At 59.9% G+C, this 23,514-nt stretch overlaps 3 protein-coding genes across 4 annotated transcripts; 1 reads left to right on the top strand and 2 right to left on the bottom strand.

Annotated features, from left to right (window-relative positions):
- The first annotated feature begins 700 nt into the window (after positions 1 to 700).
- EIF3G (eukaryotic translation initiation factor 3 subunit G) lies at positions 701 to 7,374 on the top strand. The gene is made up of 11 exons (XM_054051769.1): positions 701 to 807; positions 2,441 to 2,490; positions 4,781 to 4,873; positions 4,945 to 5,033; positions 5,800 to 5,859; positions 6,032 to 6,136; positions 6,217 to 6,406; positions 6,594 to 6,701; positions 6,784 to 6,920; positions 7,001 to 7,107; positions 7,223 to 7,374. Exons 1-11 carry the CDS (start codon positions 788 to 790, stop codon positions 7,236 to 7,238), a joined length of 975 nt encoding a protein of 324 aa, XP_053907744.1. The 5' UTR covers positions 701 to 787; the 3' UTR covers positions 7,239 to 7,374.
- Positions 7,375 to 7,523: 149 nt separating this feature from the next.
- On the bottom strand, positions 7,524 to 9,025 carry P2RY11 (purinergic receptor P2Y11). Its single transcript, XM_054051771.1, has one exon. It carries the CDS (start codon positions 8,467 to 8,469, stop codon positions 7,531 to 7,533), a length of 939 nt encoding a protein of 312 aa, XP_053907746.1. The 5' UTR covers positions 8,470 to 9,025; the 3' UTR covers positions 7,524 to 7,530.
- A 2,109-nt stretch (positions 9,026 to 11,134) lies between these two features.
- Positions 11,135 to 21,943, bottom strand: PPAN (peter pan homolog). Of its 2 annotated transcripts, none has more exons than XM_054051767.1 (12): positions 21,848 to 21,943; positions 18,997 to 19,167; positions 16,446 to 16,547; positions 15,877 to 15,927; positions 15,636 to 15,806; positions 14,273 to 14,349; positions 12,600 to 12,707; positions 12,390 to 12,513; positions 12,229 to 12,307; positions 12,023 to 12,152; positions 11,783 to 11,940; positions 11,135 to 11,612 (listed from the first exon to the last, which is right to left on the bottom strand). In XM_054051767.1, the coding sequence occupies exons 1-12, from the start codon at positions 21,863 to 21,865 to the stop codon at positions 11,236 to 11,238; spliced, it is 1,566 nt and encodes a 521-aa protein (XP_053907742.1). In that variant the 5' UTR covers positions 21,866 to 21,943; the 3' UTR covers positions 11,135 to 11,235. The 2 variants fall into 2 exon arrangements, with proteins under 2 accessions (XP_053907742.1, XP_053907743.1); XM_054051768.1 differs by having other exon boundaries at positions 12,600 to 12,704.
- Positions 21,944 to 23,514: the final 1,571 nt, after the last annotated feature.

The raw sequence follows: 23,514 nt of genomic DNA, 5'->3' as shown, positions 1-23,514 counted from the left end.
CCCTCACAGCCCCCTTGCACACCCCCTTGCACACTCCCATTCCTCTCACACACCCCTTGCACACTCCCATTCCTCTCACACACCCCCTTGCACACTCCCATTGCCCTTGCACGCCCTCACAGCCCCCTTGCACACTCCCATTCCTCTCACACACCCTCTTGCACACTCCCATTCCCCTTGCACACTCCCATTCCCCTCGCACCCCCCCTTTGCACACCTCTCAGCAGCCTCACACCCCTACCATTCCCCTTGCACGCCCTCACGGCCTCCTTGCACACTCCCATTCCTCTCACACACACCCTTGCACACCCCCTGCACGCCTCTCAGCAGCCTCACACCCCTACCATTCCCCTTGCACGCCCTCACGGCCCCTTTGCACACTCCCATTCCTCTCACACACCCCTTGCACACTCCCATTCCCCTTGCACACTCCCATTCCTCTCACACACCCCCTTTGCACACTCCCATTCCCCTCACACACCCCTTTGCACACTCCCATTCCTCTCACACACCCCCTTGCACACTCCCATTCTCCTCGCACCCCCCCTTGAAGGCCTCTCGGCAGCCTCCCCCCCCCCATTCCCTTTGTACACCCTCACACCCCCTTTACACACTCCTAATCCCCTTTACTCCCCCCCCCGCACACACATCCGCGCCTCGCGGCCCCATTGAGGCCTCACTTCCGGTTTATCCCCGGAAGTATCGTTCGCCGCGCCTCCTTCCGGTCGCGCACCGGAAGTAGAGCCTCCTCCTTCCGGTCGCCGGGCGTGAGGGAAGGCGCTGCGCGATGCCGACGGGCGATTTCGAGTGAGGGGGGGGGCGGCGGGATTTGGGGGGGGCTGAGGGACGACAATGGGCATTTGGGGGGCGAGAGGGGGGGTAGGGGGGATTTGGGGGGGATTGGGGCCGAGGGGGGGGCAACGATGGGGATTGGGGGGTCCTGGGGGCGTGACAGTGCGAATTTTGGGGGGGATAATGGGGACTGGGGGGTCCTGGGGGGTCGATTATGGGGATTGGGGGGATCGGGGGGGGTAACAATGCTATTTTGGGGGGGGATAATGGGGATTGGGGGGTCGATAATGGGGATTGGGGGGTCCTGGGGGGTCGATTATGGGGACTGGGGGATCTGGGGGGGTAACAATGCGATTTTTGGGGGGGATAATGGGGATTGGGGGGTCCTGGGGGGTCGATTATGGGGACTAGGGGATCTGGGGGGGTAACAATGCAATTTTGGGGGGGATAATGGGGATTGGGGGGTCGATAATGGGGACTGGGGGATGTGGGGGGGGTAACAATGCGATTTTGGGGGGGATAATGGGGACTGGGGGGTCCTGAGGGGTCGGTTATGGGGATTGGGGGGATCGGGGGGGGTAACAATGCTATTTTGGGGGGGGATAATGGGGATTGGGGGGTCGATAATAGGGACTGGGGGTCCTGGGGGGTCGATAATGGGGACTGGGGGATGTGGGAGGGGTAACAATGCGATTTTGGGGGGATAATGGGGATTGGGGAGTCGATAATGGGGATTGGGGGGTCGATAATGGGGATTGGGGGGTCTGGGGGGGTAACAGTGCGATTTTGGGGGGATAATGGGGATTGGGGAGTCGATAATGGGGACTGAGGGGTCCTGGGGGGTCGATAATGGGGACTGGGGGATGTGGGGGGGTAACAATGCGATTTTTGGGGGGGATAATGGGGACTGAGGGGTCCTGCGGGGGTCGATAATGGGGACTGGGGGATCTGTGGGGGGTGACTATGCGATTTTGGGGGGGATAATGGGTATTGGGGGGTCGATAATGGGGACTGGGGGACGTGGGGGGGGTAACAATGCGATTTTGGGGGGGGGATAATGGGGATTAGGGGGTCCTGGGGGGGGCGACAGTGGGGATTGGGGGTGTCGGGGGGGGTGACAATGCGAATCTGGGGGTGGATAATAGACATTGGGGGGGCTGGGAGGAGTGACAGTGGGGATTGGGGGGTGTCCGAGGGGGGTAACAATGGAAATTTGGGGGGATAGTGGGGATTGAGGACCGGGGGGGGTGACAGTGGGGATTGGGGGGGTCCCGAGGGGGGTAACAATGTAGATTTAGGGGGATAATGGGGATTGAGGGCCGGGGGGGGGGTGACGGTGGGGATTGGGGGGTCCTGAGGGGCAGGATGGGGGGATTGGAGAGGGAGCTGTGGAGATCGTGGGGGGATTATGGGGAGTTGGGCATCCTGGGGGGCAGAATGGGAGAACTGAGGAGGGAACTGGGGGGGTTGTGGGGGGGGGGGCGATGGGGATTTGGGGGTCCTGGGGGTGGGAAGCATGGATTGAAAGGGAAGAGAAGGGAACTGGGGGGAGCTGAGGGGGGGATTTGGGGGGCCCTGTGGGCGGGAGGTGGGGCTGGAGAGGCGTGAGGGCGCTGAGGGGCCGTCGGCTGCTGTTCTCTCTCGGCAGCTCCAAGCCCAGCTGGGCCGACCAGGTGGAAGAAGAGGGTGGAGAGGACGGTGAGTGACTCCTCCCTTCCTTCTCCTCCTCTTTTTAACTCCGGGAGGAATTTTCCTCGTGGAACGCCGCAGCTGCTCATCCCAAACAGCTCCCGTGCGCTCTCTGAGGCTCCAAACACACTCTTGGGGTGTTCTGTAAGGCCAATTCTTTGCGAGCGGAGCCTTCTTGGTCTTTTTTGGGGTTCAGGCTTTCTTTTTCCACCCTCCTCCCGCCCGTTCCAGGGGTTGAGGAAGACTTCTTGGCTCCAATCCTGCGCTCCGGGAGGGAGCGAGGCAGCTCCTGCCTGCAGGGAGAGGCTGGGCCGTGGCGCGGGGCTCGAGCCGAGTGATCCTTGCGGAGGAGAACTTGGGGTGGTGGTTGATGAGAAGCTCAACGTGAGACCAGAAACCCCCCCTCCGCCGTGTCCCGGGCTGCATCCAGAGCCGCGTGGGCAGCAGGGAGGGAGCGGATCCTGCCCCTCGCCGACATCTCAGCTGGAGGAGCGGCTCCAGCTCGGGAATCCTCACCAGGAAAAGGGGATGGAGCTGTTGGAAGGGGCCCAGGGAAAGCTCCAAGGATGATCCGAGGGCTGGAAAACAGTTCTAGCAGGACAAGCTGAGAGAGTTGGGATTGTTTAGTCCGGAGAAGGTTCTGAGAAGACCTTAAAGCGACTTTCCAAGAGGCTCCAAGAAAGCTGGGCAGGAGCTGTTCCCAAAGGCTTGTGGGGATTGGAGTATCATCATATGGTTGGAGTTGGAAAAGACCTTAAAGCTCATCCAGTTTCACCCTTTGCCACGGACATCCCGCTGGATCGGGGGCTCCAAACCCCATCCAACCTGGCCTTGGACACCTCCAGGCAGCCACAACCTCCGTGGGCAACCCGTGCCTCACCGCTCTCATGGTGAAATTCTTCTTAACGCCCAGTCTAAACCTGCCCCTCTCCGGTTTATCGCCGTTCCCCCTCGTCCCATCCCCACGAGCCGTTGGGAACAGCCCCTCTCCCGCTTTCCTGTAGGTACTGGAAGGGCGCTATAAGGTCTTCTCGGAACCTTCTCCAGGCTGAACAACCCCAACTCTCTCAGCCTGCCCTCATACGGGAGGTTCTCCAGCTCTCCGATCACCTTCGTAGCCTCCTCTGGGCCCGTTCCCAACGCTCCATCTCCTTCTTATGCTGAGGATTCCAGAACTGGATACGATCCTCCGGATGAGGTCTCACAAGGGAAAAACAGAGGGGCAGAATCCCTTCCCTCCCTCCCTGCTGCCCACGCGGCTTTTGATGCGGCCCAGGACAGGATCGGTTTCTGGGCTCGTTGCCGGCTCACGTCGAGCTTCTCCTCGTCCCACCCTAAGTCCTTCTCCTCAGGGCTGCTCTCCATCCCATCATCCCCTATCCTGGATGGAAACCGCCCCGACCCTGGTGTAGGACCTTGCCCGTTGCCTTGAGGAACCTCCTGAGGTTCTCCAGCCCCACTTCTCCATCCAGAGGTCCCTCTGGGTGACATCCCGGCCTTCTGGTGTGGAACTGCTCCCCTCGGCTTGGGGTCACCTCCAAACGGGCTGAGGACGCCCTCGATCTCACTGTTGAGATCATTGATGGAGATATTAATCAGTCCCAGTTCCTGAGGGACACCACATGTCATGGATCTCCATGTGGGCTTCGAGCCAGGATACGATGACGGAGAACGCGTATAAACTGGAGAGGGGCAGATTGAGATTAGAAATAAGGAGGAAATTAGGATGTATGAGGATATATAATGAGATTGAGATGAGATCTTGGGGAGAAATGTTCTCCTGTGAGGGTGGGGAGGCCCAGGTTGCCCCGAGCAGTGGTGGCTGCTCCATCCCTGGAGGTGTTGAAGGCCACGTTGGATGGAGCTTGGAGCAACCTGATCCATTGGAAGGTGTCCCTGCTCATGGCAGGGGTGGAACTGGATGGGCTTTGAGGTCCTTTCCACCCCAATTCATTCCATGAATCCGTTCTGTTTCACTTTCATGACTGTTTCACATCACCGTGTTGCTCAAACCATGAACTCTTTGACCAAACTCTGTGTCCGTTCCCCTCAAAATAAGGGTTCAGCAGCAAAGCGAAGGGCGACCGCTTAACCGACGGCCGCGTTCCTACACCGTGGACCTCATTTAAACCCTCACATTAAGACTAAAGCTGTGTTGGAGGTGTTGAAGGCCGAGTTGGATGAGGCTTGGAGCAACCTCACCCCGTGGGAGATGTCCTCCTGGCGAGGGGTTGGAACTAAATGGACTTTGATGTTCTTTCCAACCCAACCCATTCCAGGACTCTCTGTTTTCCCGCAGATAAATGCATCACCAGCGAACTCCTGAAGGACATCCCGCTGCCGGGGGTGCTGGGCGGCAGCCTGAGCGCCGAGGCCGAGCTGCTGAAGGGAGGTGAGAGCCGGGAGGTGTTTTCTTGTCTCCCTGCCACCAGCAGTTGTCCCACTGTCCCCTCCTGCCCGCAGGCCCTCTGCCCTCGCCCAAAGAGCTCATCAACGGGAACATCAAAACCATCACGGAGTATCGTGAGGAGGAGGACGGGAGGAAGGTGAAGGTGAGAGAGTTTCTCTGTGATCCGGAGGAGAGCATCGAGGGTTCCCTCAGGGAGTTTGGAGGTGAAACTGGGCAGGAGGGGGGATCTGCTGGAGAGAGGAGGGATCTACAGAGGGATCAGGACAGGGTGGATCCGTGGATGGAGAGCAGGAGGGATCTACAGAGGGGTCAGGACAGGGTGGATCCGTGGATGGAGAGCAGGAGGGATCTACAGAGGGATCAGGACAGGGTGGATCCATGGATGGAGGGCAGGAGGGATCTACAGAGGGATCAGGACAGGGTGGATCCGTGGATGGAGAGCAGGAGGGATCTACAGAGGGATCAGGACAGGGTGGATCCATGGGCTGGAGGAAAGGAAGGGTCTGCAGAGGGATCAGGACAGGCTGGATCCATGGATGGAGAGCAGGAAGGGTCTGCAGAGGGGTCAGGACAGGGTGGATCCATGGATGGAGGGTGGGAAGGGTCTGCAGAGGGGTCAGGACAGGGTGGATCCATGGATGGAGGGTGGGAAGGGTCTGCAGAGGGATCAGAAGAGGTTGGATCCATGGATGGAGGGCAGGAAGGGTCTGCAGGGGGATCAGGACAGGCTGGATCCATGGATGGAGGAAAGGAAGGGTCTGCAGAGGGATCAGGACAGGCTGGATCCATGGATGGAGGGTGGGAAGGGTCTGCAGAGGGATCAGGACAGGTTGGATCCGTGGATGGAGAAAAGGAAGGGTCTGTTGTCCCCGTTCCCACATGGATCAGGTTTTTTTCCGCCTTTACAGATCATCCGCACCTTCCGCATCGAGACCAGGAAGGCTTCCAAGGCCGTGGCCCGTCGGAAGGTGAGGAAAGGAGGGAAACGTGTGCTCCAGCAGGAGCTGCTCCATCTCCCAGTCCTCTGCTTCTCCCTATTCCATCTCCATCTCCTGGTTTGGAGCGTTTCCCTTCCTGCCGGCTGTTTGGCAGCCGCTTAGGGATGAGCCGAGCCTGAGAGATCCCTCTTTTCCCTCTTAGAACTGGAAGAAATTTGGCAACTCGGAATTCGACGCCCCTGGACCCAACGTGGCCACCACCACCGTGAGCGACGATGTCTTCATGACCTTCATCACCAGCAAGGAGGTGGGTGGGAGCCGGGGGGGAGCTTCTAGTGAAGCCGTACCGGAGCGTGGTGGGATTTCGGAATCTCCTTGTCTTCCCAGGATTTGAATTGTCAAGAGGAGGAGGATCCTATGAACAAGCTGAAGGGGCAGAAGATCGTCTCCTGCCGCATCTGCAAGGGCGACCACTGGACCACCCGCTGTCCCTACAAGGACACGCTGGGGCCGATGCAGAAGGAGCTGGCGGAACAGTTGGGATTGTCCACGGGCGAGAAGGAGAAGCTGCCTGGAGGTATGGAATCCCGTCCTTCCGAGCTTGGGAGCGAAGCCGGGTAGCTTCCATCTGCCCGAACGCAGCTTCACCGCCCGCTTTTCCTGGAATCATAGACTCACCGGGTTGGCAAAGATCTCCTGGATCATCGAGTCCAACCCTTCCCAACTGCCGCTAAACCGTTGTCCCAATGTTTTCCTGCCTTCAGAGCCGGAGCCGGTGCAGGCGCAGCAAAGCAAGACCGGCAAATACGTCCCGCCCAGCCTGCGTGACGGAGCCAGCCGCCGCGGCGAATCCATGCAGCCCAACCGCCGGGGTGAGGCCTCGGCGTATCGCCGTCGGCGTTCTCCGGCTCCGCATCCCACCGAAACAACCCTGATTTTCTTCATCCCTTCCAGCCGACGACAATGCCACCATCCGTGTCACCAACCTGTCCGAGGACACGCGTGAGACTGATCTCCAGGAGCTCTTCCGGCCCTTCGGCTCCATCTCCAGGATCTACTTGGCCAAGGATAAGACCACCGGGCAATCCAAGGTGGGATTTTTCCCGTCCGGGGAGGGGCTGAGAAGGAGCCTCCACGCTTTTTCTCACCCTCTCGTCTCCCCCCGCTCCAGGGTTTTGCCTTCATCAGCTTCCACCGCCGCGAGGATGCTGCCCGGGCCATCGCCGGCGTCTCCGGATTTGGCTACGACCACTTGATCCTCAACGTGGAATGGGCCAAGTGAGTGCCGGGAGGTGGTTCGGAGCGTCGGAGGTGGCAAAGGCTCTGTCCCGGCCGCGTTCTCCCCTCTCCTATCCGTCTTCTCCTTCCTTACTCCTTTCTTTCTTCTCCGCAGACCCTCCACCAACTGAACCCGGTGCCGTGCCGGCTCCCGCTGAGAGAGATCGGCGCTTCTAAATAAAGACGCGCGATCCGGTATGCACCAAAGTGTGGATTTAATCCTTCCGTGGGCGCAGAGAAGCGCCGTCCTTCACCCCACGCCCTCCCCGTCCCCAAATCGGAGCTCGGACGCGGCCGTGGCTCCACCACCCCTCAAAAAAACCCCGCGACACGAGGCCGTGTTTGCCGTTTCGCCTTTAATCCCACCCTTTCCCGCAAGGAAACGCGTGCCCAAAGGGCGTTTGGGGCTACCCCGAGGGGTTCTTAGGTTGCCGCCCGCAGCTCCACGTCCTCGGTGGCTTTGCCATCGGCGCCGCAGCAGCTCCGCACGCTGTCGGCCAGCGCGGCGTAAAGCAGCGGCTGGAGGCAGACGTTGAGGTTAACCAGGATCTTCGCCACCTGCGCCGCAGCGTGGATGGCTCTGGAGACGCCGCAATCTTCCCTTCCCGTCCGCTGCAAGCGGCGCCACAGGTTCAGATTCCGGAAAACGTGATAAGGGAGATAAGAAAAGGCATAAAGAGCGACTCCCACCGCCACTAAAATCCCCACTTTCCGCTTTTCCGTCCGGCTGAGGTGAGGATTACGGAATACAACGCGGATTATGGCGGCGTAGCACGCGGCGCTGAGCAGGAAGGGCACCGCGCAGCCCACCCCGGCGAGCACCAGGCTGTAGGGATAAAACTCCGCCAACCGCCGCGGCGCGGCGCTTCCCAAACACTCCACGGCGCCTTCCGCTTCTCGCAGCTCTGCGAAAACCAAAGTGGGCGCCGAAAGCGCGGCGGCCAAGGCCCAAACGGCGGCGCTCAGCGCTTTGGCGTGGCGCGGCTGCAGCCGCCCGCGGACGCGCAGCGGGTGGACGACGGCGAGGTAGCGGTTGAGGCTGATGCAGGCGACGAAGAAGGCGCCGCCGTAGAGGTTGACGTTGAAGAGGAAGCGTTCCAGCTTGCAGAAGGCCGAACCGTAGCGCCAATCCTTAGGGGGGAAGTAATACGCCGCCAGGAAAGGGAGGGAAGCGGAGTAGAACATTCCGCTGAGGGCCAAATGGAAGGAGTAGACGATGCCGCTGTGCCACGAGCGCTCGCGGACGGCGAAGCGATAGACGGCGAAGCCGTTGCCCACCAACGCCAGCGGGAACTGAGCCGCCAGCAGCGGCCACAGCGATTCCTGGAAGGCGCTGAAGTTGCCGCAAAGAGCGGAGGCCATGGAAGGGGTTCGATCCGGCGCCCGTTGGAACTCCCGAGGGGGAAGAGGTGGAGCTGACGGCAAAGGGGAAGTGGTGACGGCCCGGAAAAAAGGGGGGGATCCGGGGCTGAGGATAAGGGCGTGGGTGCAGGAGTTAGGCTGGATCCAAGGTTGGATCCGTCTGGGGTTTAGGATGGATTCGGGGTTTAGGATGGGAGCGAAGGGTGCAGGGATGCAGCCGAGGTTTAAGCTGGATCCAAGGATCCAAGGATAGATCTGGGGCTTAGGATGGATCCAAGGTTCAGACTGGGACTGAGGATGGATGTGGGGTTTAGGATGGGATGGAAGGGTGCAGGGATGCAGCCAAGGTTTAAGCTGGATCCAAGGATTTGGGGTTTAGGATGGGATCGAAGGGTGCAGGGATGCAGCCGAGGTTTAAGCTGGATCCAAGTATCCAAGGATAGATCTGGGGTTTAGGATGGATCCAAGGTTTAGGCTGGGATTGAAGGCTGCCGGGATGGATCCAAGGCTTTAGCTGGATCTGAGGATGGATGTGGGGTTTAGGCTGGGATCGAAGGGTGCAGCCAAGGTTTAAGCTGGATCCAAGGATTCGGGGTTTAGGATGGGATGGAAGGGTGCAGGGATGCAGCCGAGGTTTAAGCTGGATCCAAGGATTCAGGGTTTAGGATGGGATTGAAGGGTGCAGGGATGCAGCCGAGGTTTAAGCTGGATCCAAGGATTCGGGGTTTAGGATGGGATCGAAGGGTGCAGGGATGCAGCCAGGGTTTAAGCTGGATCCAAGCATCCAAGGATAGATCTGGGGCTTAGGATGGATCCAAGGTTTAGGCTGGGACTGAGGATGGATGTGGGGTTTAGGCTGGGATTGAAGGGTGCAGGGATGCATTCGAGGTTTAAGCTGGATCCAAGGTTTAGGATGGGATGGAAGGGTGCAGGGATGCAGCCGAGGTTTAAGCCGGATCCAAGGATTCAGGGTTTAGGATGGGATCGAAGGGTGCAGGGATGCAGCCAAGGTTTAAGCCGGATCCAAGGATTCAGGGTTTAGGATGGGATCGAAGGGTGCAGGGATGCAGCCAAGGTTTAAGCTGGATCCAAGGATTCGGGGTTTAGGATGGGATCGAAGGGTGCAGGGATGCAGCCAAGGTTTAAGCTGGATCCAAGGTTTAGGATGGGAGCGAAGGGTGCAGGGATGCAGCCAAGGTTTAAGCTGGATCCAAGGATTCGGGGTTTAGGATGGGATGGAAGGCTGCAGGGATGCAGCCAGGGTTTAAGCTGGATCCAAGTATCCAAGGGGGAATCTGGGGTTTAGGCTGGATCCAAGGTTTAGGATAGGATCAAAGGCTGCCGGGATGGACCCAGGGTTTAAGCTGGATCCAAGTATCCAAGGATGGATCCAGGTTTTGGGCTGAGCTTGAAGGCTGCAGGGAAGGAGCCGGGGTTTAGGCTGGATCCGAGGCTGCAGGGAGAGATCCGAGGATGGATTCAGGTTTTAGGATGGGATCGAAGGGTGCAGGGATGCAGCCAAGGTTTAAGCTGGATCCAAGTATCCAAGGATAGATCTGGGGCTTAGGATGGATCCAAGGTTCAGACTGGGACTGAGGATGGATGCGGGGTTTAGGATGGGATCGAAGGGTGCAGGGAGGGAGCCGAGGTTTAAGCTGGATCCAAGGATTCAGGGTTTAGGATGGGATTGAAGGGTGCAGGGATGCAGCCAAGGCTTAAGCTGGATCCAAGGTTGGATCCATCTGGGGTTTAGGATGGATCCAAGGTTTAGGATGGGAGCGAAGGGTGCAGGGATGCAGCCAGGGTTTAAGCTGGATCCAAGTATCCAAGGATAGATCTGGGGCTTAGGATGGATCCAAGGTTCAGACTGGGACCGAGGATGGATGTGGGGTTTAGGATGGGATCAGAGGGTGCAGGGATGCAGCCAAGGTTTAAGCTGGATCCAAGGATTTGGGGTTTAGGATGGGATCGAAGGGTGCAGGGATGCAGCCGAGGTTTAAGCTGGATCCGAGGTTTAGGATGGGATGGAAGGGTGCAGGGATGCAGCCAAGGTTTAAGCTGGATCCAAGGATTCAGGGTTTAGGATGGGATTGAAGGGTGCAGGGATGCAGCCAAGGCTTAAGCTGGATCCAAGGTTGGATCCGTCTGGGGTTTAGGATGGATTCGGGGTTTAGGATGGGATCGAAGGGTGCAGGGATGCAGCCAAGGTTTAAGCTGGATCCAAGGATCCAAGGATAGATCTGGGGCTTAGGATGGATCCAAGGTTTAGGCTGGGACTGAAGGCTGCCGGGATGGATCCAAGGCTTTAGCTGGATCTGAGGATGGATGTGGGGTTTAGGCTGGGATTTAGGCTGGATCTGGGCTTTAAGCTGGATCCAAGGCCGCAGGGATGGATCTGAGGTTTAGGGAAGAGTCCCGAGGTGCAGGCGGCGATCGGAGATTTGGGCAGAACTTGTGGGGCGCAGGCAGGGATTCCGTGACGGAGATAAGCCTCCCAGGATGGAGATAAGCCTCCCGGGATGGAGATAAGCCTCCCGGGATGGAGATAAGCCTCCCGGGATGGAGATAAGCCTCTGAGGTTGCAGGATAGGACCCCCATTTGCCCACACCCCCATCTCCCATCTCGCCACCCCCTCCCAGCCTGGAAAACACCACTTTTCCACCGCGGAAACAGACATTCCGGCACTGTATTGCGCCGGAGCAGAACCAGAGGACCATTTCCTCCCTCCCTCTTAAACCCCAAAGTCTCAGTGCGTGAGTGCTGCCTCAGCGTTTGCCCTTCTTGGCGCGGCCAAACCGCCGGAAAATCATCTTCCCCTTCAGCAGCAGCTTCCCTCGCGCCTTCGGCTTGGAGCCGGCGCGGCCGGAGCCGGGATTGGCCGCGTCCTGGGCTGAGCTTTGGCTCCTTCGTGGTGATTTTTGGCTCCTTCGTGGTGCTTTTCCGCTTCCCCGATGCGGTTTTCTGCCTCCTCGATGCGGTTTTCCGCCTCCGCGGTGCCGCGATTCCTCCTCTCCGTTCGCCTTCGCCGCGGCAGAAGGGTTGGAGGAAGGACGATGCTCCTCTTGGCTTCGCCGGTGGCGTTTCCGTAGCCCGGCAGAACCCGAAGGGCGTCTTTTCCTCTTGTTGTGGTTGGGGAAGAGATCTACAGCGGATGGCATAGAGGATAAAAAGGAGTTTTCAGCCTCAAAATAGACAACGGTGCCGGCGGCGACGGCACTGCCGGCGTTTACTTTGAACCGAGATCACGGGCGAGCTCGAGGTTTCGGTGTCACGAAGGACGCTTGGGGTCATTCCTTATCCTTGGGGACTCACCTTGATCCGGTTCCTCGCCCACCTCCTGCCGGTAATACTCAGCATCGCTTTCTTCCGACTGCTCGGCTTCATCCGGCTGCTCCGGCGCACCGGGATCCTCAGCATCGCTATCGCCATCCGGATGGCGTTTCCTTCGGATTCCAGCCAGGCTCTTCTCCCTGGGCCATCACCGTGGTGTCAGGCGCTGTACCGGAGCCACCGGCATTGCTCCGGCGGTGCCGGATCCGGCGCCAACCTCACCTGTGAGCCTCGCGTTGCCGCCGCTTACGCTCCACGTCCTCCTCCTGCTTCTTGCGCCGCTCGGCCTTCAGCCGCAGCTTCGCCTCCTTCCGTTCCAGCATTGCTTTCACCTCCTCTTCCGTCTTCCGGACTTTGAAAGACACGGAGATGGCATCGATTCCTCCCCCCTCGGCTTTGCCGGCGATTCGGCGCCGCGCGGCACTTACCGACGCTGTGGTAGAGGACGTTGCCTTGCGCCAAACCTTCCTCCACCTTCAGGAGCCGCAGCGTCAGGCGAGGGCCGATCTGCGCGGGGGGAAAAACGGAGATGTGAGGTCCGGTTTGGCTCCACGGTGACGGTCACGGTGGTGTCGCCGCCGTTGCGGACCTCGGTGAGGCGTACGGCGCTCTGCTGAGCTTTCATGTTGCCTCGTCCGGCGTAGGCCTGAGGCAGCTCCAGGGTGTTGTGGGCGCCGTCCTGCTCGGCTTCGCTCTCCGAGAGGTTGAGGTCTCTGTTGGGAGAGGAGGGGTTTTTGATGGCTTCCGTGGTTGGGGTGAAGTGGTTCGGAGGCGTCGGTGGAGCCGTTGGGATACGCACTTGACCAGCAGCTCACTGATGTCCTCCAGGCGGCTCATGTTGGGGAACTTCTCCTGGAGGAGCTTCTTCAGACCTTTGCTGACGCCAACGGGGACCACCTTCACGCTGCTGCCGAGGGGAGGAGGAGGAGGAGGAGGAGGAGGAGGAGGAGAACGAAGAGGAGGAGAACGAAGAGGAGGAGAACAAAAAGGAGGAGGAAGAAGAAGAGGAGGAGAACGAAGAGGAGGAGAACGAAGAGAAGGAGGAGAAGGATGATGAGGAGGAGAAAGAGGAGGAGAAGAAAGAGGAGGAGGAAAAGGAAGAGGAGGAGGAGGATGAGTAGGACAAGAAGAGGAGGAGGAAGAGGAGGAGGAGGAGGAGAAGGAAGAGGAGGAGAAGAAAGAGGAGGAGAACGAAGAAGAGGAGGAAGAGGATGAGGAGGATGGGTAGGACGAGGAAGAGGAGGAGGAGGAGAAGAATGATGATGATGATGAGGAAGAGGACGAGGAGGAGAAAGACGAGGAGAATGAAGAGGAGGAGGAGGAGGAAAAGGAAGAGGAGGAGGAGGAGAAGGGTGATGAGGAAGAGGACAAGGAGGATGGGTAGGATGAGGAGGAGGAGAAGAAAGAGGAGGAGAACGAAGAGGAGGAGGAAGAGGAGAAGGAAGAGGAGGAGGAGGAGGAAAAGGAAGAGGAGGAGGAGGAGGAGAAGGATGATGAGGAGGAAGAGGAAGAGGAGGAGAAGGATGATGATGATGAGGAGGACGAGGAAGAGGACGAGGAGGAGAAAGAGGAGGAGAACGAAGAGGAGGAGGAAGAGGAAGAGGAGGACGAGGAAGAGGAGAAGAGGAGGAGGAAGAGGAGGACAAGGAAGAGGAGGAGAAGGATGATGATGATGAGGAGGACGAGGAGGAGAATGAAGAGGAGGAGGAAGAAGAGAAGGAAGAGAAGGAGGAGGAGGAAGAGGAAGAGGAGGAGGAGAAGGATGATGATGAGGAGGACGAGGAGGAGAAAGGAGGAGGAGGAGGAGGAGGAAAAGGAAGAGGAGGAGAAGGATGATGAGGAGGACGAGGAAGAGGATGAGGAGCATGGGTAGGACGAGAAGAGGAGGAGGAGGAGAACGAAGAGGAGGAGGAAGAGGAAGAGAAGGAGGATGATGAGGAGGAGGACGAGGAAGAGGACAAGGAGGAGAAAGAGGAGGAGGAGGAAGAGGAGAAGAAAGAGGAGGAGGAGGAGGAAGAGGAGGAGAAGGAGGAGGATGATGAGGAGGAGGACGAGGAAGAGGACGAGGAGGATGGAGGAAGGAGGAGGATGGAGGAAGGAGGAGGAGGACGAGGATGAGGAAGAGGAGGAGGACGAGGAAGAGGACAAGGAGGACGGGGACGAGGATAGGTAGGACGAGGAAGAGGAGGAGGAGGAGGACAAGGAGGACGAAGAGGTCAAGGAGAAGGAGGACAAGGGTGAGGAGGAAGAGGATGGGGAGGACGAGGATGAGGAAGAGGAGCACAAGATCAGGAGAAAGAAGAGGAAGGAGAGCACAAGATGAGAAGAAGAAGGGGGAGGAGAGGAGGATGACGCAGATGAGGACGGGGAGGAAGAAGACGAGGACAAAGGAAGGAGAGGAGGGTGAGGAGAAGGTCGGCACTGGGAGCCGGGGCACAGGGGGACCCCCAAACTCGCGGCTGCGCCACTCACTAATGCCTGAGGCTGAGCAGCTGCGTCTCCGCGTCGTAGCTGAGGAGCAAACAGCGTTTGATGTGGTTGAGGTTCACCTGCGAGAGGACAGAGAGGAGGGACTGAAGCCGTGGAAGAGGACGGTGGGGGAGTGACCATCTCCAGAGGGCTTCAAAACACGTGGAGATGTGGTCCATGGGGACGTGGTTGGTTGTATGGGACCAGAGGAGCCAAGAGGTCTTCTCCAACCTCAACCATTCCATGACTTTCCTACCACCCAAATCCACTCTGGATTTGGCCCCTGAGGAGCAACGGGTGGTGTTGGGTTGATGGTTGGAGCGGAGGAGCCAAGAGGCCTTCTCCAACCTCAACCATTCCATGACCTTCCTTCCACCCCTCCCTCTGGATTTGACCCCTGAGGAGCAACGGGTGGTGTTGGGTTGATGGTTGGAGCGGAGGAGCCAAGAGGCCTTCTCCAACCTCAACCATTCCATGACCTTCCTTCCACCCCTCCCTCTGGATTTGACCCCTGAGGAGCAACGGGTGGTGTTGGGTTAATGGTTGGACCCGAGGAGCCAAGAGGTCTTCTCCAACCTCAACCGTTCCATGACTTTCCTTCCACCCCTCCCTCTGGATTTGACCCCTGAGGAGCAACGGATGGTGTTGGGTTGATGGTTGGAGCAGAGGAGCCAAGAGGTCTTCTCCAACCTCAACCATTCCATGACTTTCCTTCCACCCAAATCCACTCTGGATTTGACCCCTGAGGAGCAACGGGTGGTGTTGGGTTGATGATGGTTGGACCGGAGAAGCCAAGAGGTCTTCTCCAACCTCAACCGTTCCATGACTTTCCTTCCACCCAAATCCACTCTGGATTTGACCCCTGAGGAGCAACGGATGGTGTTGGGTTGATGGTTGGAGTGGAGGAGCCAAGAGGTCTTCTCCAACCTCAACCATTCCATGACTTTCCTACCACCCAAATCCACTCTGGATTTGACCCCTGAGGAGCAACGGGTGGTGTTGGGTTGATGGTTGGAGCGGAGGAGCCAAGAGGTCTTCTCCAACCTCAACCGTTCCATGACTTTCCTTCCACCCTTCCCTCTGGATTTGGCCCCTGAGGAGCCAAGAGGTCTTCTCCAACCTCAACCGTTCCATGACTTTCCTTCCACCCTTTCCTCTGGATTTGACCCCTGAGGAGCAACGGGTGGTGTTGGGTTAATGGTTGGAGAGGAGAAACCAAGAGGTCTTCTCCAACCTCAACCATTCCATGACTTTCCTTCCACCCCTCCCTCTGGATTTGGCCCCTGAGGTGCTCAGGATGTGGTGGGATGGGTTCTGAACCCCCTGGAAGCGTTGGAAGAACCCCTCAGGAAGGTTCACCTCTCACCTTATGGACATTGATGGAAGGGAACATGTTCTGGAACATGGTGGCCATCAACTTGACCTGGATCTGCTGGAAGCCGAAGTTGCTGAGGATGAGGAGCGGGTGGTGGGTGAACTGCTGCTCGTGCATCCGATGTCTCTTGAGCGAGGAGACCACGTCCTTGATCAGGGAATACTGGGAAAGGCAACGGGGTGAGAAGAGGTCCAAACGTCAGAGGAGAAAGGGTCATCTCAGTAGAACCCACCTGCGTCACCTGAAACGTCAACGTCGGCCCACCAGGAAGCCGGAAAAGCTTCTGCAGGAAGAGGGAAAGAAGCTGGTGGAGATGCAACCAGAGATGCCACCACCACTGGGGTTGAAGCCCATCCAGATGCCACCACCAGGGTCGAAGCCCACCCAGATCCCACCACCACCGGGGTTGAAGCCCACCCAGATGCCACCACCAGGGTCAAATCCCACCCAGATCCCACCACCACCGGGGTTGAAGCCCACCCAGATGCCACCACCAGGGTCAAATCCCACCCAGATCCCACCACCACAGGGGTTGAAGCCCACCCAGATCCCACCACCGGGGTCGAAGCCCACCCAGATGCCACCACCACTGGGGTCGAAGCCCACCCAGATGCCACCACCCGGCGCGGACGTATCAGAGCGTTTACTTTGGCTGTGGAATCACGGTGTGAACTCAACCAAGGGTTTGACATCACCTACGTCCGCCAAGGAGAGGGAAACCCACCCCCCTCCCAAAGAAAAAAGGCAGGAAAGGAGCACCCGGAAGCGGATCCGGAGGCGTGGTGGGATGGTGCCACTCACAAAGTTGATGCTGGAGGAGGATTTGCTGAAGACCAAGAAATGCGTCACCCCCAGAGGCCCCGCGACAGCCACGAAATCCCGCAGGGAGTTGCTCTTCCGCACCTGTGGAAGAGCAGCGGAATCCACCCCAGGTTGGGTTGGAAGCTCTTGGATCCATCCCAGGTTGGGTTGGAAGCTCTTGGATCCATCCCAGGTTGGGTTGGAAGCTCTTGGATCCATCCCAGGTTGGGTTGGAAGCTCTTGGATCCATCCCAGGTTGGGTTGGAAGCTCTTGGATCCATCCCAGGTCGGGTTGGAAGCTCTTGGATCCATCCCAGGTTGGGTTGGAAGCTCTTGGATCCACCCCAGGTTGGGTTGGAAGCTCTTGGATCCACCCCAGGTCGGGTTGGAAGCTCTTGGATCCATCCCAGGTTGGGTTGGAAGCTCTTGGATCCATCCCAGGTTGGGTTGGAAGCTCTTGGATCCATCCCTGGTTGGGTTGGAAGCTCTTGGATCCATCCCAGGTCGGGTTGGAAGCTCTTGGATCCATCCCAGGTCGGGTTGGAAGCTCTTGGATCCACCCCAGGTTGGGGTTGGAAGCTCTTGGATCCATCCCAGGTTGGGTTGGAAGCTCTTGGATCCACCCCAGGTTGGGTTGGAAGCTCTTGGATCCATCCCAGGTTGGGTTGGAAGCTCTTGGATCCACCCCGGGTTGGGTTGGAAGCTCTTGGATCCACCCCGGGTTGGGTTGGAAGCTCTTGGATCCACCCCGGGTTGGGTTGGAAGCTCTTGGATCCACCCCGGGTTGGGTTGGAAGCTCTTGGATCCACCCCAGGTCGGGTTGGAAGCTCTTGGATCCACCCCAGGTTGGGTTGGAAGCTCTTGGATCCACCCCAGCTTGGGTTGGAAGCTCTTGGATCCACCCCAGGTTGGGTTGGAAGCTCTTGGATCCACCCCAGGTTGGGTTGGAAGCTCTTGGATCCACCCCAGGTTGGGTTGGAAGCTCTTGGATCCACCCCAGGTTGGGTTGGAAGCTCTTGGATCCATCCCAGGTTGGGTTGGAAGCTCTTGGATCCATCCCAGGATGGGTTGGAAGCTCTTGGATCCATCCCAGGTTGGGTTGGAAGCTCTTGGATCCATCCCAGGTTGGGTTGGAAGCTCTTGGATCCACCCCAGGTCGGGTTGGAAGCTCTTGGATCCACCCCAGGTCGGGTTGGAAGCTCTTGGATCCACCCCAGGTTGGGTTGGAAGCTCTTGGATCCACCCCAGGTTGGGTTGGAAGCTCTTGGATCCATCCCAGGTTGGGTTGGAAGCTCTTGGATCACCCCAGGTTGGGTTGGAAGCTCTTGGATCCATCCCGGGTTGGGTTGGAAGCTCTTGGATCCACCCCGGGTTGGGTTGGAAGCTCTTGGATCCATCCCAGGTTGGGTTGGAAGCTCTTGGATCCATCCCAGGTCGGGTTGGAAGCTCTTGGATCCATCCCAGGTTGGGTTGGAAGCTCTTGGATCCACCCCAGGTTGGGTTGGAAGCTCTTGGATCCACCCCAGGTTGGGTTGGAAGCTCTTGGATCCATCCCAGGTTGGGTTGGAAGCTCTTGGATCCACCCCAGGTCGGGTTGGAAGCTCTTGGATCACCCCAGGTCGGGTTGGAAGCTCTTGGATCCACCCCAGGTTGGGTTGGAAGCTCTTGGATCCATCCCAGGTTGGGTTGGAAGCTCTTGGATCCACCCAAGGTCGGGTTGGAAGCTCTTGGATCCACCCAAGGTTGGGTTGGAAGCTCTTGGATCCACCCCAGGTTGGGTTGGAAGCTCTTGGATCCATCCCAGGATGGGTTGGAAGCTCTTGGATCCATCCCAGGTTGGGTTGGAAGCTCTTGGATCCACCCCAGGTTGGGTTGGAAGCTCTTGGATCCATCCCAGGTTGGGTTGGAAGCTCTTGGATCCATCCCAGGTTGGGTTGGAAGCTCTTGGATCCATCCCAGGTTGGGTTGGAAGCTCTTGGATCCATCCCAGGTTGGGTTGGAAGCTCTTGGATCCACCCCAGGTTGGGTTGGAAGCTCTTGGATCCACCCCGGGTTGGGTTGGAAGCTCTTGGATCCATCCCAGGTTGGGTTGGAAGCTCTTGGATCCACCCCGGGTTGGGTTGGAAGCTCTTGGATCCACCCCGGGTTGGGTTGGAAGCTCTTGGATCCATCCCAGCTTGGGTTGGAAGCTCTTGGATCCACCCAAGGTTGGGTTGGAAGCTCTTGGATCCACCCCAGGATGGGTTGGAAGCTCTTGGATCCATCCCAGCTTGGGTTGGAAGCTCTTGGATCCACCCCAGGTTGGGTTGGAAGCTCTTGGATCCACCCCGGGTTGGGTTGGAAGCTCTTGGATCCATCCCAGGTTGGGTTGGAAGCTCTTGGATCCACCCCGGGTTGGGTTGGAAGCTCTTGGATCACCCCAGGTTGGGTTGGAAGCTCTTGGATCCACCCCGGGTTGGGTTGGAAGCTCTTGGATCACCCAAGGTCGGGTTGGAAGCTCTTGGATCACCCCAGGTCAGGTCGGCCGTGGGGTTGGAGGCCCCGCGCTCACCCGCAGGTCCCGCGCGGTGTAGGGCTCCATCACTCTGCGCACGTCGGTGATGAGGTGACGGACGCTGCGGCCGACGCGGCCGCGCGGGAACACGAAGGAGTGGGGGACGGAGCTGAAGTCCTGTTGGGCGCGGAGCAGCGCGGCCGCCCGGCCCTTCTTCTGGTGCTTCGACTGGGGGGGACACGGTTTGGGGGGGACACGGTTTGGGGGGGACACGGGCAGGGGGGGACACGGGCAGGGGGGGACGTGGCGGGGGGGGGACGTGGCAGGGGGGACACGGTTTGGGGGGGAACACATGGTTGGGGGACACGGTTTGGGGGGACACGGATGGGGGAACACATGGTTGGGGGGACACATGGTTAGGGGGGACATGGTTGGGGGGGACATGGATGGGGGAACACATGGTTGGGGGACACGGTTTGGGGGGAACACATGGTTGGGGGAACACATGGTTGGGGGAACATATGGTTGGGGGACACGGTTTGGGGGGGACACATGTATGGGGACACGGAGGGGGGGAAGACATGGTTGGGGGGACACATGGTTGGGGGGACACACAGATGGATGGGGACACAGTCAGGGGAACGAATGGTTGGGGGACACACGGTTTGGGGGGGACACAGATGGGGGGGACACGGATGGGGGAACACATGGTTGGGGGACACATGGTTGGGGGGACACAGACGGGGGGGACACACAGTAGGGGATGGGGGGACACGGACGGTTGGGGGGGACACAGGTGGGGGGGACACAGATGGTCGGGGGGGGACACCGGGACGCGGAGCCCCCCCCAGGGGCCCCCAAACCTCGATCCTGGGATAAAGCCCCCCCCTTTGTCTCCTGCCCCCCCAATCCCCTCATCCCCTCTGCCCCCCCCTTTGTCTCCTGCCCCCCAATCCCCTCTGCCCCCCCCGATCCCCTCTGCCCCCCCTTTGTCTCCTGCCCCCCCATCCCCTCTGACCCCCCTTTGTCTCCTGCCCCCCAATCCCCTCTGCCCCCCCCGATCCCCTCTGACCCCCCCTTTGTCTCCTGCCCCCCCAATCCCCTCACCCCTCTGCCTCCCCCTTTGTCTCCTGCCCCCCAATCCCCTCTGCCCCCCCCGATCCCCTCTGCCCCTCCTTTGTCTCCTGCCCCCCCCGATCCCCCCTGCCCCCCCAATCCCCTCTGACCCCCCCTTTGTCTCCTGCCCCCCCGATCCCCTCTGACCCCCCCGATCCCCTCTGCCCCCCCCTTTGTCTCCCGCCCCCCCCGATCCCCTCTGCCCCCCCCTTTGTCTCCCGCCCCCCTCGATCCCCTGACCCCCCCTTTGTCTCCTGCCCCCCCAATCCCCTCTGCCCCCCCTTTGTCTCCTGCCCCCCCGATCCCCTCTGCCCCCCAATCCCCTCTGCCCCCCCTTTTTCTCCTGCCCCCCAATCCCCTCTGCCCCCCCTTTGTCTCCTGCCCCCCTCAATCCCCTCTGCCCCCCCTTTGTCTCCTGCCCCCCCGATCCCCTCTGCCCCCCCTTTGTCTCCTGCCCCCCCGATCCCCTCTGCCCCCCCTTTGTCTCCCGCCCCCCAATCCCCTCTGCCCCCCCTTTGTCTCCTGCCCCCCAGATCCCCTCTGCCCCCCCTTTGTCTCCTGCCCCCCCGATCCCCTCTGCCCCCCCCTTTGTCTCCTGCCCCCCCGATCCCCTCTGCCCCCCCTTTGTCTCCTGCCCCCCCGATCCCCTCTGCCCCCCCCTTTGTCTCCTGCCCCCCCGATCCCCTCTGCCCCCCCCTTTGTCTCCTGCCCCCCCGATCCCCTCTGCCCCCCCTTTGTCTCCTGCCCCCCCGATCCCCTCTGCCCCCCCCTTTGTCTCCTGCCCCCCCGATCCCCTCTGACCCCCCCTTTGTCTCCCGCCCCCCCGATCCCCTCTGACCCCCCCTTTGTCTCCCGCCCCCCCGATCCCCTCTGACCCCCCCTTTGTCTCCCGCCCCCCCGATCCCCTCTGACCCCCCCTTTGTCTCCCGCCCCCCAATCCCCTCTGCCCCCCCTTTGTCTCCTGCCCCCCCAATCCCCTCTGACCCCCCCTTTGTCTCCTGCCCCCCAATCCCCTCTGCCCCCCCTTTGTCTCCTGCCCCCCCGATCCCCTCTGCCCCCCCTTTGTCTCCTGCCCCCCAATCCCCTCTGCCCCCCCTTTGTCTCCTGCCCCCCAATCCCCTCTGACCCCCCCTTTGTCTCCTGCCCCCCAATCCCCTCTGCCCCCCCTTTGTCTCCTGCCCCCCAATCCCCTCTGCCCCCCCTTTGTCTCCTGCCCCCCAATCCCCTCTGCCCCCCCTTTGTCTCCTGCCCCCCAATCCCCTCTGCCCCCCCTTTATCTCCTGCCCCCTCAATCCCCTCTGCCCCCCCCTTTATCTCCTGCCCCCTCAATCCCCTCTGCCCCCCCTTTATCTCCTGCCCCCCCCAATCCCCTCTGCCCCCCCTTTGTCTCCTGCCCCTCAATCCCCTCTGCCCCCTCTTTGTCTCCTGCCCCCCCAATCCCCTCTGCCCCCCCTTTGTCTCCTGCCCCCCCCAATCCCCTCTGCCCCCCCTTTATCTCCTGCCCCCCCGATCCCCTCTGCCCCCCCTTTGTCTCCTGCCCCCCCAATCCCCTCTGCCCCCCCCTTTGTCTCCTGCCCCCCCCGATCCCCTCTGACCCACCCTTTGTCTCCTGCCCCCCCAATCCCCTCTGCCCCCCCTTTTTCTCCTGCCCCCCCAATCCCCTCTGCCCCCCCCTTTGTCTCCTGCCCCCCCCGATCCCCTCTGCCCCCCCCTTTTTCTCCTGCCCCCCCCGATCCCCTCTGCCCCCCCCTTTGTCTCCCGCCCCCCCCCGATCCCCTCTGCCCCCCCATACCCTGCTCGCCTTCCCCATCTCTCCTCCTCCACCATCACCACGTGGCCTCCCGCCACTTCCGGTTTCCCCACTTCCGGTGCGCCACTTCCGGCTGTGTGGTGGGGCTGCTCTAAAGCCTCCTCCTCCCCCTCCCCCCCCCCCCCCCCCGCCTTCCCTGGACCCCACATGGGGGGGGGGGGGCGCTCCTGACCCCCCCCCCCAAAAGGCTCCTCAACCCCCCCAGAAAGGTTCCTCACCCCCCAAACTTCTCACCCCCCCCGAAAGGGCTCTTAACCCCCCCAAAAGGGCTCCTCAACTCCCCTAAAGGACTCTTCAACCCCCCCAAAAAGGCTCCTCAACCCCCCCCAAAAAGGTTCCTCACCCCCCAAACTTCTCAACCCCCCCAAAAAGGTCTCCTTAACCCCCCCCAAACTCTTAAACCATCCAAAAAGGCTCCTCAACCCCCCCAGAAAGGGCTTTTACCCCCCCAAAAGGCTCCTCAACCCCCCAAAAGGCTCTTCAACCCCCCCTGAAAGGTTCCTCACCCCCCAAAACTTCTCCCCCCCCCCCCGAAAGGGCTCTTAACCCTCTCAAAAGGGCTCTTCAACCCCCCAGAAAGGTCTCTTCAACCCCCCAAAAGGCTCCTCAATCCCCCCAAAAGGGCTCCTCAGCCCCCCCCGAAAGGTTCCTCACCCCCCCAAACTTCTCACCCCCCCCCAAAAGGGCTCCTTAACCCCCCAAAAGGGCTCCTTAACCCCCCAAAAAGGGCTCCTCAACCCCCCCAGAAAGGTTCCTCACCCCCCAAACTTCTCACCCCCCCCCGAAAGGTCTCTTAACCCTCTCAAAAGGGCTCCTCAACCCCCCCAAAAGGACTCTTCAACCCCCCCAAAACTCTTCAACCCCCCCAAAAAGGCTCCTCAACCCCCCCCAAAAAGGTTCCTCACCCCCCAAACTTCTCACCCCCCCCCAAAAGGGCTCCTTAACCCCCCCAAACTCTTCAACCATCCAAAAAGGCTCCTCAACCCCTCAGAAAGGGCTCTTAACCCTCTCAAAAGGGGTCCTCAACCCCCCCAAAAGGCTCCTCAACCCCCCCAGAAAGGTTCCTCACCCCCCCAAACTTCTCACCCCCCCCAAAAGGGCTCTTAACCCTCTCAAAAGGGCTCCTCAACCCCCCCAAAAGGACTCTTCAACCCCCCCAAAACTCTTCAACCCCCCCAAAAAGGTTCCTCAACCCCCCCAAAAAGGTTCCTCACCCCCCCAAACTTCTCACCCCCCCCCAAAAGGGCTCCTTAACCCCCCCAAAACTCTTCAACCATCCAAAAAGGCTCCTCAACCCCCCCAGAAAGGTCTCTTCAACCCCCCCAAAAGGCTCCTCAACCCCCCAAAAGGCTCCTCAACCCCCAAACTTCTCACCCCCCCCAAAAGGGCTCTTAACCCCCCCAAAAGGCTCCTCAACCCCCCCAGAAAGGGCTCTTCAACCCCCCCAAAAGGCTCCTTAACCCCCCAAAACGTTCCTCAACCCCCCCAAAAGGGCTCCTCAACCCCCCCAGAAAGGTTCCTCACCCCCCCAAACTTCTCAGTCCCCCCAAAAGGGCTCCTCAACCCCCCCAAAAGGCCCCTCAACCCCCCCAAAAAGTCTCTTCCCCCCCCCAAAGAGACTCTTCCCCCCCATTTTCCACCTCCAAAAC

The sequence above is a fragment of the Cuculus canorus genome, chromosome 30 (assembly GCF_017976375.1).
Source record: "Cuculus canorus isolate bCucCan1 chromosome 30, bCucCan1.pri, whole genome shotgun sequence".
Classification (NCBI taxonomy): domain Eukaryota; kingdom Metazoa; phylum Chordata; class Aves; order Cuculiformes; family Cuculidae; genus Cuculus; species Cuculus canorus.
Note: the sequence above shows the minus strand (reverse complement) of the source record. Positions and strands in the feature narration are given on the sequence as shown.